The 13,436-nt window shown below is 46.2% G+C and overlaps 1 protein-coding gene across 1 annotated transcript; it reads right to left on the reverse strand.

The window, feature by feature from the left end:
• Positions 1-6,253: 6,253 nt before the first annotated feature.
• On the reverse strand, positions 6,254-12,977 carry LOC135987518 (glutathione S-transferase-like). Its single transcript, XM_065632492.1, has 7 exons — positions 12,895-12,977; positions 10,497-10,603; positions 9,516-9,567; positions 8,947-9,079; positions 7,937-8,078; positions 6,958-7,089; positions 6,254-6,635 (listed from the first exon to the last, which is right to left on the reverse strand). The coding sequence occupies exons 2-7, from the start codon at positions 10,581-10,583 to the stop codon at positions 6,516-6,518; spliced, it is 666 nt and encodes a 221-aa protein (XP_065488564.1). The 5' UTR covers positions 10,584-10,603; positions 12,895-12,977; the 3' UTR covers positions 6,254-6,515.
• Between the last annotated feature and the right edge of the window lie 459 nt (positions 12,978-13,436).

The following is a 13,436-nucleotide window of genomic DNA, read 5'->3' on the forward strand; positions in this document are numbered from 1 at the left end:
TCACGTTAGTGGAGGAGGTAAAAGACTGTACTGAGACACTGCATGTTGTCATTTTGCCTTAAGATGTCTTTTATGTGAGTAGTTTAGCTAAGCAGAACTCTGAGATTTGCCCGTGTCAGAAAACAAGCAAATGAAAACCTCTTGGCATCCCAAAGCATTCTGCTCTGACCAAAAAGTAGCGTGTGCGAAGTACGCTGCTCTGTTTATTTAGGTATTATTTCATAGAATCACAGAATCCTTTTCGTTGGAAGAGACCCTCAGGATCATCAAGTCCAACCATAACCTAACCTACCTCTAGCACTAAACCATGTCACTAAGAACCTCATCTAAACGCCTTTTAAACACCTTCAGGGATGGTGACTCCACCACTTCCCTGAGGAGCCTGTTCCAACACCTGACAACCCTTTCCATTAGTAAATTTCTCCTAATATCCAATCTAAACCTCTCCTGGCACAACTTGAGGCCATTTCTACTTGTCCTATCATTTGCTACTTGGGTGAAGAGACCAACACCCTCCATGCTACAGCCTCCTTTCCGGTAGCCCTAGACAGCAATTAGGTCTCACCTTGGTCTCCTTTTCTCCAGGATAAACAGACCCAGTTCCCTCAACCACTCCTCATCACACTTGTGCTCCAGACCCCTCACCAGCTTCGTCGCCCTCCTCTGCACTCTCTCTAGTACCTCAATGTCCTTCTTATGATGAGGGGCCCAAAACTGAACACAATATTTGAGGTGGGGCCTCACCAGCGTCAAGTACAATGGCACAATCACTTCTCTAGTCCTGCTGGCCACACTATTCCTGATACAAGCCAGGATGCTGTTGGCCTTTTTGGCCACCTGGGCACGCTACTGCCAGCTGTCAATCAACAGGACCTGCCTTTCATAAACCCAGGGTGACTGGGCCTGATAATACGGTTCTCTTGTAAGTGCTGTGTGATGTTACTCAAGATCATCTGCTCCATGACCTTTCCCAACACCGAGGTTAGACTCACAGGTCAGTAGTTCCCCAGATCATCCTTCCGGCCCTTCTTGTAGATGGGCGTCACGTTAGCCAACTTCCAGTCAACTGGCACCTCCCCAGTTGGCCAAGATTGCTGGTACAAAATGGAGAGTGGCTCAGTGATCACCTCTGCCAGCTCCCTCAGCACCCTTGGGTGTATCCCATCTGGCCCCATAGACTTGTGGGTGTCCAAGTGGTGTAGCAGGTTGCTAACCATTTCCCCTTGGGTTATTGGGGCTTCATTCTGCTCCCCATCCCTGTCTTAGGGCTCAGGGGGCTGGGTACCTGGAGCACAACTGTTCTGACTATTAAACACTGAAGGAAAAGAAGGCATTTAGTACCTCAGCCTTTCCCTCATCTTCTGTCACTATGTTTCCCCCCACATCCATCAGGGGACGGAGATTCTCCTTAGCCCTCCTCTTGTTGCTGATATATTTATAGAAACATTTCTTGTTGCCTTTCACAGCGGTGGCCAGGCTCAGCTCTGGTTGGGCTTTGACCCTTCTGATTTTCTCCCTGCTTAACCTCACAGAGTTCTTGCATTCCTCCTGAGCGGCCTGCCCCTCCTTCCAAAGGTTATAAATTCTCTTTTTATTCCTAAGTTCCAGCCACAGCTCTCTATTCAGCCAGGCCGGCCTTCTTCCCCACAGGCTCACCTTCCGGCACACGGGGACAGCCTGCTCCTGCGCCTCTAAGCTTATCTTCTTGAAGAGAGACCAGCCTTCCTGCACTCCTTTGTCCTTCAGGTCTGTCTCCCAAGGGACTCTGCCAACCAGCCTTCTGAACAGGTCAAAGTCTGCCCTTTGGAAGTCCAAAGTAGCAGTTCTGCTGACCACCCTTCTACCTTCTTCAAGGATAGTAAACTCAATCATTTAATGATTGCTCTACCTAAGGAGACCTTCCACGGTCACGTTGCCCATGAGCCCTTCTCGATTTATAAGCGGAAGATCCAGTGGGGCTCCTTCCCCGCTAGGCTCACTAACCAGCAGTAATCTCAGCTGTAATCTCAGGATACAGTTTACTGCTTAATCAGGTATACGATATAAACTTGGCAATTGCTGGGCTTTCTCCAGCAGCTATTACACTGCATTATATAGGTTTCTTGTTGGTTGGTTGGTTGGTTTGTTTTTTACCCCATTGTAAGCATTCAATCTCATTTACAACACTCCCTGCTCCTCTTATTTCTTTAGGCAAGCACCCAAAGATGCGGAATTTGATTTTGACTCTGGTAACATTAGAGTTGCCTTTACCACGGACAGAGCCAAGGTGCAATATCTGCTTGGTTCAATTTTAATTCTTTGCTGGAATTTAAAGCAATAATAGTTTCTAGACAGACTGTCATCCCCCGCTTCAGAACCAGTGCATGCGCATCAGCAGCAAACATGTAGACAGTGACTGGTTTACAATGGCTTCACAGTTATTAACATTGTGTCAACAATAAAGCTGAAGCATTAACAGCAGCACAAGCAAATTGCAAAAGAAAAAAAAATGCTCATTGTAAATAACATGTCATCTTCTCTACAATAGGAAGAAGAGGGTGAGAGACAGAGACACCACGCCACACTTCTGAGATCTAAATTTCTTGGGTTTTAAATCTCTTCACCTAGAAAGCAGTTGATGAATAATTTAACATTTGATGCACATAACCATCTTAGTAAAAAAATACCTACAAGTATTTAATCCATGAACCCCAGTCACTGACTTAGTTTCAAGTACACTAATTCCCTATGCACGTCCAAAATCCAAAAAGCTTACCTTGTACCCGGTGTAATTCGCTCTAAACTCTCAGCAGCTTTGTCTTGAGATTATATAGGCCTCTAGCCCCTCCCTACAAATAATTGCACACAGTTCTCTGACAATGGGTAACTCGTATCTCATATAGCAATAATAAAAAAATAGATCTGTTTAGTCACTTAGAACCTACAGAAAATAACTTCCTGACTCGTGCTATGTACAAATCTGAGGTTCATGAGAGTTCATGATCATTGCAAACATCTGTGCCAGCAGAAAATTGTATGCTTCCCATTTTCATTGTTTGGCAACCTGCTAGGTGAAAATAATCGTAACAGCTGAAAAGCTCCCATGATTTAAAAAAATAATGTGGTAGCAATCAAAATTTTATTTTAATATTTTATTTTTTGTCACCTTTAGCAGATTGCTGCCTTACATAAGTCACATCAACTAATTCAGCTTGAATCCTTCATAAGCTTCCTTCTCTTACTTAGAGATGGAGGATATTCTTTCAGGACATTTTTATCTGCTGAATTTCATTCCTGGACATCACAGAAGATTTTTTTCTGTGTCTGTCAAAAATGGTTCTCTGAATTCGACCTGGTGAAAACGCATGCCAAAGACAACTGTAGGAGACAGTGAATGAAGAGCGGCATCGGAAGGCAGACTGCCCTCTGCACCCTGGACCACGTTCTTCTGATAACTCTGTTGACTTCCAGGAGTCAATACAGCAGAAACTCCCGTGCACCATCCTGCCTGTCTAATCCAGTTGATTAACAGTTGTAGATATTGCCTGCAGGCAAGGTCAACGTGCGATACAAAAATCTGCTGAATCACTCTGAACATAACTGTGAACTGGGATATTATTCTTGTATTACACAGGGAAGTTGTATGAACTGTAGTCTATCAAACAAAAAAAAGAGTTTTTACAGTATAGGGGGCTCTCTACTTCAGGTGCTTCCCATAGACATTGTATTTTGCTGCTATGTAGCTGAAAACGATCCTCTTCTCATCGGTCTCCACAACTGGTGCCTGTTAGACCAAGGTGTTCCATGGCTGACATTAAAATAAGTGGCATTATTTATTTAGAGCTAGAACCACACAAGGACAAGGCTTCAGAATGGTCACCACTGCAACGTCTTGTCTTTCAGGAGATGCCCAGCTCCCAGATGGAGCGCTCTGTATCCCATATGGCACCTGAGGAGATTCAGCCTTCACAGAATGGGACTGACAGCACATCCTATAGCCTCTGCCTTCTGGTTCATGCTCTTTTCTTTCTTATTTCCCTCTGTCCCCTTCTTACATTTGAGAAGTTCTTCTCTCCAGCCTCTGAGAGCCCGCAGCGGGGCTCGGTCACCTATGCAGAGGTGTCCACACCACTGTGCACGTTCCAGGGCATCCTCTGGTCCCCAGCCGCTGCTGCAGAGAGCCCGGCACTGCGGACCGCACCACGGCAGGACAAACAGCCCTGCAGGGAAGTCACCGAGAGCCCTGCTATCTGTGCTCTGTGCAGCAGAAACCCACTCTTGGTATTTCTAGAGAAGCACAAGCTGCCCACATTTTGTTTTCTGTTGACATCTGGCCTGAATTGGTTTGTTCATGTTTTGTACTGGAACAAAACTCTGCCTGAGAATTTGCTTGCTTGAGAAGGGACTGCTTTCCCCTCTGGCTCCCGGGAGCGCTGATGTTTGCTGTTAGCACAGGGGTTTTTAAGAGTAAAAGATCAAACGGCACTGCCGGAAAGGGTGTTTCCGGCACTGTTGGACAGACATGACTTACCACGCAGCAGCGAGCACCATGTGAGTGATGACTGAACCTTTTTCTGCACAGATATGTGCACCAAGGTGTGTCTGGTAGTGTTTCAGAAATCCAAACTCACTCTTAAGTAGTTTGGCTGGATTAATCATTTGTAGGCCTGGCCAGGATAAGCTCTAGGAGATATGCAAGGTCCAGTGACTACTCCTGCAAGGACTTGACATCCACTGTGTTAGAGAACTGCAAGGTAAGAAAATATGCTTTCAAGCATGAAAGTTAGCGACACTGTAGACCTACCTAACCTGGTAGACACCTACGCCTAGTCTAGCTGTCCAGTGTCTTTTACGTAAGTGTCAATTCAGGTCTAAATTCAGGAGGAATCCCTCATCATGCACTTGAGCTACGTTGGACATTCAAACTACTCAAAAGGATGCTGTCTCAGCTGCGCGGTTAAAAATTGAGACGAAGCCAGTCCCTGCAACCTTTCCTTAGGGGTAGAAGAGAAGAGTCTTCAGCGTGTGATTTATCCCAACACTGACATTCCCTAACCTATCAGAGGTTTCCATCAAGATTTCAGGAAAGTCCTCTTCAACACACGCACTAGCCTAAATAAAAGTGAAAAATACAATACAGTCTGTCTCCTAATTTAACAGGACTTTTGGAAATGTCACTTCACTGAGCTTGTAAAGTGTTTTGGAAAATGCTGTACAAGTGTCATTTGTATCTTGCATGCCTGAAGGCATCCAGTCTCTTAAGCACTCTAGGTCCAGAGTGACCATCCAGGAGTTAAAACTAGGGGAAATCTCAAAGACACCCTAATAACTTAGGAGTGAGTGTTCACCTCAGCTGCTGGGCACCAGCTTGCTTCCATTTAGCCTCTTCCTTTAAAACAATAAGGCATAAATATACATATACTTCTTTAGACATGATATTGCTTTATTGACAAAGCACTGGAAAATGTTTTTTGTCATCAGGCTTTGTGAATTTCCTCTCTATATGAAACACATCAGAGCTATATTAATTTGGGTTGGAGCTGTGTTCAAAATTATGAGCTAATATTTAAAATGTACTTCCAAGGGATATAGCTGCACACACAAACTGTTGCATCGTATTGTATTAGCAGGGGCAATAGGGACTGTAGAGAAGGGAGACTCAGATGTGCCTAATGAGACCTGCTGGGATATGCCCAGTGCCACCATGCTGCAGAACTGACGTGCAGCTCCGGTGTTCCATGTTGTTTAAAACAAAGGTCCCATTTGTTGTCGTTTTTCTAAGCTGTTGCTACCTGTATTCAACACACTTGAAAAGCGCAGCTCACACATTATGTCGCATAATGCTGCTGCAGAAAAACATTGCGTTTTTTCCTTTCTTGATGCTAAGACTTGGTCCAGCTGCATGACGTTACTTATAAAGAAACTGTTGGCATTAGCAAGAGTTTTAGTGCCCTGAGTTTGCCCAGCCTGAAACCACCAGTACTAGACCATTAGTTGGTTTTAGGGCACTGGCTAGGGTACATTTTAGGGTACATTTACGTACTTGGTTGGTTTGGTCTTAAATAATACACATATTTATGCGTTCAACTGTCTTGCTATCCTCTCAGTAGTAGAGCTTTGATAGAAGTGATTATAACGTACAACTCACATGCAACTTATAAGCTCTCTTCATTTTCCAGCAGCTCTTGGGAATGCCAGAAAGACAGAACCAGAGAACCCTTAGGTGTGTAAGTAGCAGCAAGAAGTCATGGAACAACCTGGTCTTCATTGCCAATAGTAAGACTTTATTTCAGGTATTCTCTTAAGTAATTTAAGACATTATTGTTGTCCAGTGTACCCCCTAATTCAGTGAACTATTTCATTTGCTGGCATGCTCACGCAGATTTATATTGGAAGTGTTTGCAGTAGGCTAAAACCAGTGCTGTACCTAAGGAAAAAGAAATCAAAAACTTTTTCACTGTCTTCATTCATTTCACTTCACCACTCTCAGCAAACACGACAGCCATGATAGAGTTTCCGTGGGTTTAGGTTGCTGCTCAGTAGAAAATTTTCAGGATGTCTGCTACATCTTCTTGTCGTGGTGGTGGTTTCCTCTGGCTGCCAGGCTGCAGGAATTTCTTTATTGTGGGGACACTGCTTATTCTTGCTTTAAAACTCTACAAAACAAAACCAAACCAGTACTGTGCTTAAGAACTATGGTAACTGTCAGACGTTTCAATGTTATCCATGCTCTAAAAATAACATTGTGCATTGATCCTGCAGAAGAACCTACATGCTTCACCCTATTATACTTTTGTGGCTACAGTGACAGAAGGCAGCAATAACCATCAGTAGTTGGGGTCAGCTAAAATTACTTTGGATGTTTGGTTTTGTCTTTCATTTCTTTCCCCACCCTCCCACTCCCCCGTATTTCTCAGCCAGTTTTCATCAGTGGCCCTGCTTTGATTCACTCTCCATTAAAACCATCCATTCTGTTACCTGCAAGAGAGGAAACTGGGCAAGGATATCAGGCTTGCATTCTTCTGCCATTAAAAGGATTTCAAGTAATTGCACATCTGCCCTGCTAAACCGGTTGCCAACAAGAAAGTCTTGTCCATGCTCTTTCAAAACCTAAAAACAGAGAACCAGAAGCAGATGTGATTTTTTTTTTTCTTCAAAGCAAGGTCATAAACTCCATGGAGTTATCCTTGAAAGAAGAAAATGCAATAAGAACATCTGTAGTGCAAAGGAATGATCTGACCACACTGTCATCCCTGCATCATTTATCAGTGCTTTCTCTTTTGCATTCTTCTGGCGGCTCAGCTGTATCTATCCTGCCTTCAGTTCTGTAGCTCATGTAATCAGCGCCGCTGTGTTGAAAGCTAAGCTTTATGGGATAAAACCATCTCTGCAAATGCCTACAAAATTTACATCAGGCTTAAGTTCAGCACAGGGCATAGCAAGAGTATCTTGGATTGTTTCAAATTAAGGGCAGCTCCCTGAGTTCTCATCTGTTTCTTCTTCAGTTTTGGGAATATTGCCTTGAGAGCTCTCCTTATGTAACTTGTGCCTCGTGCTCTTGACACCCAGCTAATCCAGTCTTCATTTTAGTACAGAAGGAGCTGTCATGCACTACACAGCACGTATGGTACAGGGAGTTCTGCACATTAGGAGCAAACTTTATGTAAAAGCTGATGCTATAGTGTCTTTTGTCTGAAGCAACATCCAGACTGAAACATGGACGTTTGGGAGCTCAGTGTTTCCTGGGTTTTGCAGCTCTGCGTCTCTCCCACATTTGTAGTGCTGTGTGTCCCCTCTGCAGTGTGCTGTCTCCATCCTTGTGCCAGTCCCACAAAAACCACAGCATTTATATTTTAAAGTGGCAATTTTTGTTCCCTGTCTCACTCAATAAGTGTAGATCCAGAACGGAGTTTTAGGAAAACAATATTAATTAAGCTGCTACATCTTTGCCACCTACCTTCTCAAAGACCGGGAAGTATCTGTTTGTGGCCTTGTCCAAAATAGTAGCTAATTGTTGCTCCTTTTTATCTGCTGGTCCGTAATCATAGGTTATGATTAACTCATTCAGATCAAATAATCCTTCCACGTACATATCAATTCTGAAATGAAGAGATCCAGCTGGTCAAGTCAAACACAGGAGGTCTGAATGGCACGACATCTACCAGCAATAACCCCACTGAGATGCTGGGAACTCTCCACCTCTTCTATCCAGCATGCACAGCTTGGAGCAGTTCCCCCCGAGTGCAGTAGCTTCAGGGGAAAAGTGGGAGTGTGGTAAAAGACAAGTGCAAATTGCCTCACCAAAAACAAAAGGACTGCACCACGTCCATTTTTCACTACGAGTGATACTTCTCTGTATTAAGTGGGTTTCTTTGAACCCAAGTACAAAAGTGGCATGTGTGTCATCCAAACTTGTGTTAAAAGTCCAATCGGACACGGTAAGTTACACAGTAGGTCTATACAGTTCCTGAAAAAGATCCTAAAATATGTTTTTCTGTGCTAATTAAGTTGAGGCATTTAAAAATACTTCAAGTCAAACCATGTGCCTTAAGAGTCCTATCCTTTAATCAGCAGTTAATAATTCTAATTGTGATTCCTGGTTGTTATTAGAGAGAGGGTTTTTGTTTCCATCAAAGACATTTCTCTGAACCTGATGTGGTGAAAATCCCTGCTGCTGACAACTGCAGGAGAAAACGCAAAGTTGTGTCAGGGAGACAGTCTGCCCTCTGCACTCCCGACTGCTTTCTTCTGATGACTGTATTGACCTTGGGCCTCCACGAACTCCCTTGCTGCATCTTGCCTATCTAATCGAGCTGCTGTTGCAACATCACCTGGAGCCACAGTCAGCACGTGCCACGTGAAAAACTGTTGTATCACCCTGAATCTCACTGCGAGCTGGGATATTCCTGTGTTACGCAGAGAGGTAGGATGGACTGTAGTCTAACAAAGGCGGTACTGCTACCGTACAGGGCTCTCTCCTTCAGGTCCTTCCCGTAGAGGTTGTACTTTGCTGCTATGTAGTTGAGGATGGCTCTGGTCTGCACCATCTTCATCCCATCCATCTCCACCATGGGCACTTGCTGAAACAGCAGGAATCCATCTAGGGCAAAGGGGACAAGACAAGGAGACATTCAGTCTGTGAGTGAGAACCATTAGTGGATGTTTGGCAAAGTAACCACACATACTATTTTTTATTTAGAATCATAGACTCATTTAGGTTGGAAAAGACCCTTAAGATCATTGAGTCCAGCCATTACCCTAGAACTGAAGTATGTTTTCTGTCTATGCTTTGGTAAGTATTATGGAAATCTGTACTATTTAAAGGCTTGACAACATATGATGAGAATATAAATGCATATAATAATATCTTTGTGACTGGGTGGATGATGCCATCTAACGCTGCAGGGAGCAGCTGTGATACCCCATGTACAATCTAGTCTAGTTTTTCTTTTTAAGAGACATAAGACGCCGTAGGCTTTTTAAGACAAGCTACTGTTCTTGTTATTAAAAATTATTAACAAGTGAAGAAAACTTACCCTTCCTTAACTTTGTCAGATCATCCTTTGTTTTCATAAAACATTCTTCAAACTGCAGGAAATACAGAAGAAAAGTCGTGTTGTCACTGCATGTTTCATGTTTTATCAATAGCTTCTGCTTTGCATGAGACAGTGAAGGCACAAAGAGCTGTGTCTGGGGGAAGCAATAGCTTTAAAAATCTATTTTGCCTCTGTCACATTGTCTCCTCTTCCTTCTCCCATGTGGTTCATATTTTTGTGCAGGTAAGATTTCTCTAAAGCTAAGGTGACTGAAAGGCACAAACCCCTGTCTGCCAAACAAACGAGGACCACGCCGCTTCTGTTGTCAGTGCCGGCAAGAGACAGTGTAGGCAGAGGAGGGGATAAGTAAATTCACACTGCAACAGCAGCACTGTGTTATAGGTCCTTGGCCACAAGCTGGCAAATGGACGGACAAAGAGAAGAGATGATGTGCCCCATGCGGCTTTCTGCACAGTGCCCATCACCATGACAAAACCTCACAGCTCTTAAATCACTCCCTCTCCCATTTAATATCAGAAACTGTAAGAGGTAAAAAGAATTAGTGGTGTTTTTTATGATATGCAATAACTTCAGGGATGAGCTATATGTTAATAGGCATAATAATTTTTTGCTATTTTGAACACCAGGATTTAATTGGAGGCCTTCAGAGTTAAAAGTCCTGGACGCTTGTGATCAGAAGTTAAGCAGCCAGGTTCTTCTTCTATGGTTATAACTTTTTTCTGTCACTAGCTACAGGGGAGAGGCATTTATGGTGCTACCAGTAGGGTTGGCACATGATGCTTGGAAGTGAAACGGGAACCCTAAGCCCTCCTGCTTACAAGTAAGCTGGTGGTCATCGTTGGCTTGGTCAGCAATGCCCTAAATACAGAGCTTAAAACTTCTGGTCACTCACATTTTTTATATGGAACAGTGAAAAGATGTATTTGTCACACACTCCGAGAATAAAAAAGAAAGACAAACCTCCACCCCGGCTGCTTCCAGTAACCATCGTATCGGCTCCATTCGGCCTCGTGTGCTGACATAGTGCAGCTTGGGTTTCGCAGCCATGTTTCTATGTGCCTGATTTCCTACGGTTTGAAATAAAGAAGTAAGATTTGCAAAATAAAGATTCAGAATGCTGCTTTTGAGTCTCTAACTAGTTCTTAAGCATTGTTCAAAGTTGCCTTGTTTGAAACCAATTTATGGTCCAAGACTCTCTTCAATTTAGTATAGTACAAAACTATACTGAGATGCTACTTGTCATTTTGCCTTAAGATGTCTTTTATGTGAGTAGTTTAGCTAAGCAGAACTCTGAGATTGGCCCGTGTCAGAAAACAAGCAAATGAAAACTTCCTGGCATCCCAAAGCGTTCTGCTCTGACCAAAAAGCAGGGTATGCGAGATACGCTGCTCTGTTTATTTTGGCATTATCTCAGGATACAGTTTACTGTTTAATCAGGTATACAATATAAAATCAGCAATTGCTGTGTTTTCTCCAGTAGTTATTATGCTGCATTATAAAGTGATATAAGGGATTGGGGGTTTTTTTATGCCATTGTAAGCATTCGATCTCATTTGCAACACTCCCTCCTCCTCTTATTTCTTTGGGCAGGACCCGGCACTTGGCCTTGTTAAACCTCAGACAACTGGCCTCAGCCCCACGATCCAACTGGTCCAGATCCCTCTGTATGGCCTTCCTACCCTCCAGCAGATCAACACTCCCACCCAATTTGGTTTCATCTGCAAATTTACTAAGGGTGCACTCAATCCCCTCACTCAGATAATTGATAAAGAGATTAAACAGAACTGGGCCCCGTACTGATCCCCGGGGAACAACACTCGTGACCGGCCACCAACTGGATTTGGCTCCATTCACCACAACTCCTTTGGCCCAGCCACCCAGCCAGTTCTTTACCCAGCACTACAAGGACAGGCCAGCATCAGCAGAAAGAACAAATTTCCCTGACCTCTCCCTGAAGCAGAGGTAGAGCCCATAAGGACGAGCCCAGCCAGAGCCCTGCTTGCCAGAGCTCACCGCTCCACTCCCAACAGCCAGGAAAGCTGAAGAGCAGAGCAAGTGTCAGTGGAAAAAAGTTCAGATATCAACATAACTTGTACTTGTTCATCACAGTTCTGTGTGGGGACTGGCCAAGGCTTGAGTCTTCTTGCTCGGGTACGAAAAAGCTTACATTTTCCCGGAACTGCACTGCTTAAGGACTGAACGCTTACACAGGGTGGCAAAGTACTTTGGTGACACTATTAGTGCTCTGCCAGGAATACCCCTTTGTAAAGCAATGAGCCATAAAAGAGTAGCCAAGCTGGTAAATGATCTTTGTTAAACAGCAACGCTGGACCTGAAAAGAAATTACAAACTTTCTTGACGTTCTAGCGGATCTGACCTTCCTTGGACCTCAGCCAGGTAGTTGCCAGAGTAACGGCTACCGCTGTGATCACTGTATTAAAAGGTCCCTTTGTCCAAAATCATTCAGGCACCAGCCTTCCAATGAGAAACAAGGTAAGTGAAATTAACGGCAAGCTCATAACTGGCTGCAAGATCTTAAACATCCTTCCTAACTGGACGTGGACCCCAAAGCAGCTCCTTGCACCACTCTGCTCCTCACACACAGTGCCCTTCCAGCACAGCCCTCGCACTGCGCTGGGCCCGGCTCGCTCTCCAGACACTCTTCAGACTAATTGCTAATCAGCGTGTGGTTCCTACCAGGATCCAGGCCAAGTCTGGGCTCGAAAAGCCTTCCTTCCACCCCCTGGGCTACGAGGAGCGTTTGAACGAGGTGAACGGCCAATTCCCCCGAGAGATGTTTAAACCTTTCACTCCAACCAGCAGCTCGGGTTCAGATGCCCCGCTGATCGCACCCAGAGCCAGACACAACCCCGCTCCGCGCACGCCCACCCCCCGGCCTGGGCTCCTGCTGCCGGGGACCAGGTGGCGTCACCCCGCACGCCCACCCCGGCCAGCGCCGCACGACGCCCAAGGGCCTTCCCGAAGCAAAGGCCGCTCTGCCACGGACCCGCCTTCCGCCCTCCCGCCAGGGGCCCGGCTGGCGGACGCAGCCCCGGCAGGCGGGCTCCGACCCCTGCGCGGCTGGCCCGGGAGGACAGGCAGCCCGGCCCTGCCCTGCCCTCCTTCCCTCCACACCGCGCCACGGCGCGAATCGCTCCCGCGGCTCCGCAGAGGCGGCAGCGCACGGCCCCGCGGCCGGCGGTCAGCCCGGGGAGCAGCTGCCCGCCCTGCGCCCCCGCCACGGGCCGCGCTTCGCAGCAGCAATTCACAGCGGGGCCACCTCCGCCGCCGCCCCCATCCGTCCCGCGGAGCCGCCGACCCCCGCAGCAGCCCCCCGCCCGCCGCTGGCAGCACCCACCGCACCACCGCCTGAGCTCCGGCTCCACCAACTCCCCGCCCGCTGCGCGACCCAAGCCCCGGCCCGCCGAGCAGTGGCCGCCCCGCCCCTCAGCGGCCCCGCTGCTGCTCCCAGCGGCGGCGCAGCCTGCCCGCCCCCGCCCTCCCAAAGGCCCGGCGACCGCGGCCTCGCGGAATCGTGCAATAGTTTGGCTTGGAAGGGGCCCTTAAAGACCATCTAGTCCATCCCCCCTGCCGCAGTAAATGTCAAAATGACCTAGTGATTCCTGTTGCTGGCCACATGAGCTGCCTCATGGTACTGGTAAGAATGTCCCGAGTCTCTTTGAAGAAACACAGACTTACTGATAAATCGTGGACTGAAGGACAAGAGGATGGCAGAGTGAGGGGGATAAACAGAAACGTCAGCAAAAACCAGAAGACCGGCGATTTTTTCCTACGAAGACCCCCGGGTTCAGATAAAGGACACACTGAGGAAGAGAAGAGCCTGCATCCTTGCGACCACCAGATGGGGAAAGAAGACCCTGTGTGTGTGTCGAGTGAGTT

The sequence above is a fragment of the Caloenas nicobarica genome, chromosome 3 (genome assembly GCF_036013445.1).
Source record: "Caloenas nicobarica isolate bCalNic1 chromosome 3, bCalNic1.hap1, whole genome shotgun sequence".
Lineage (NCBI taxonomy): Eukaryota > Metazoa > Chordata > Aves > Columbiformes > Columbidae > Caloenas > Caloenas nicobarica.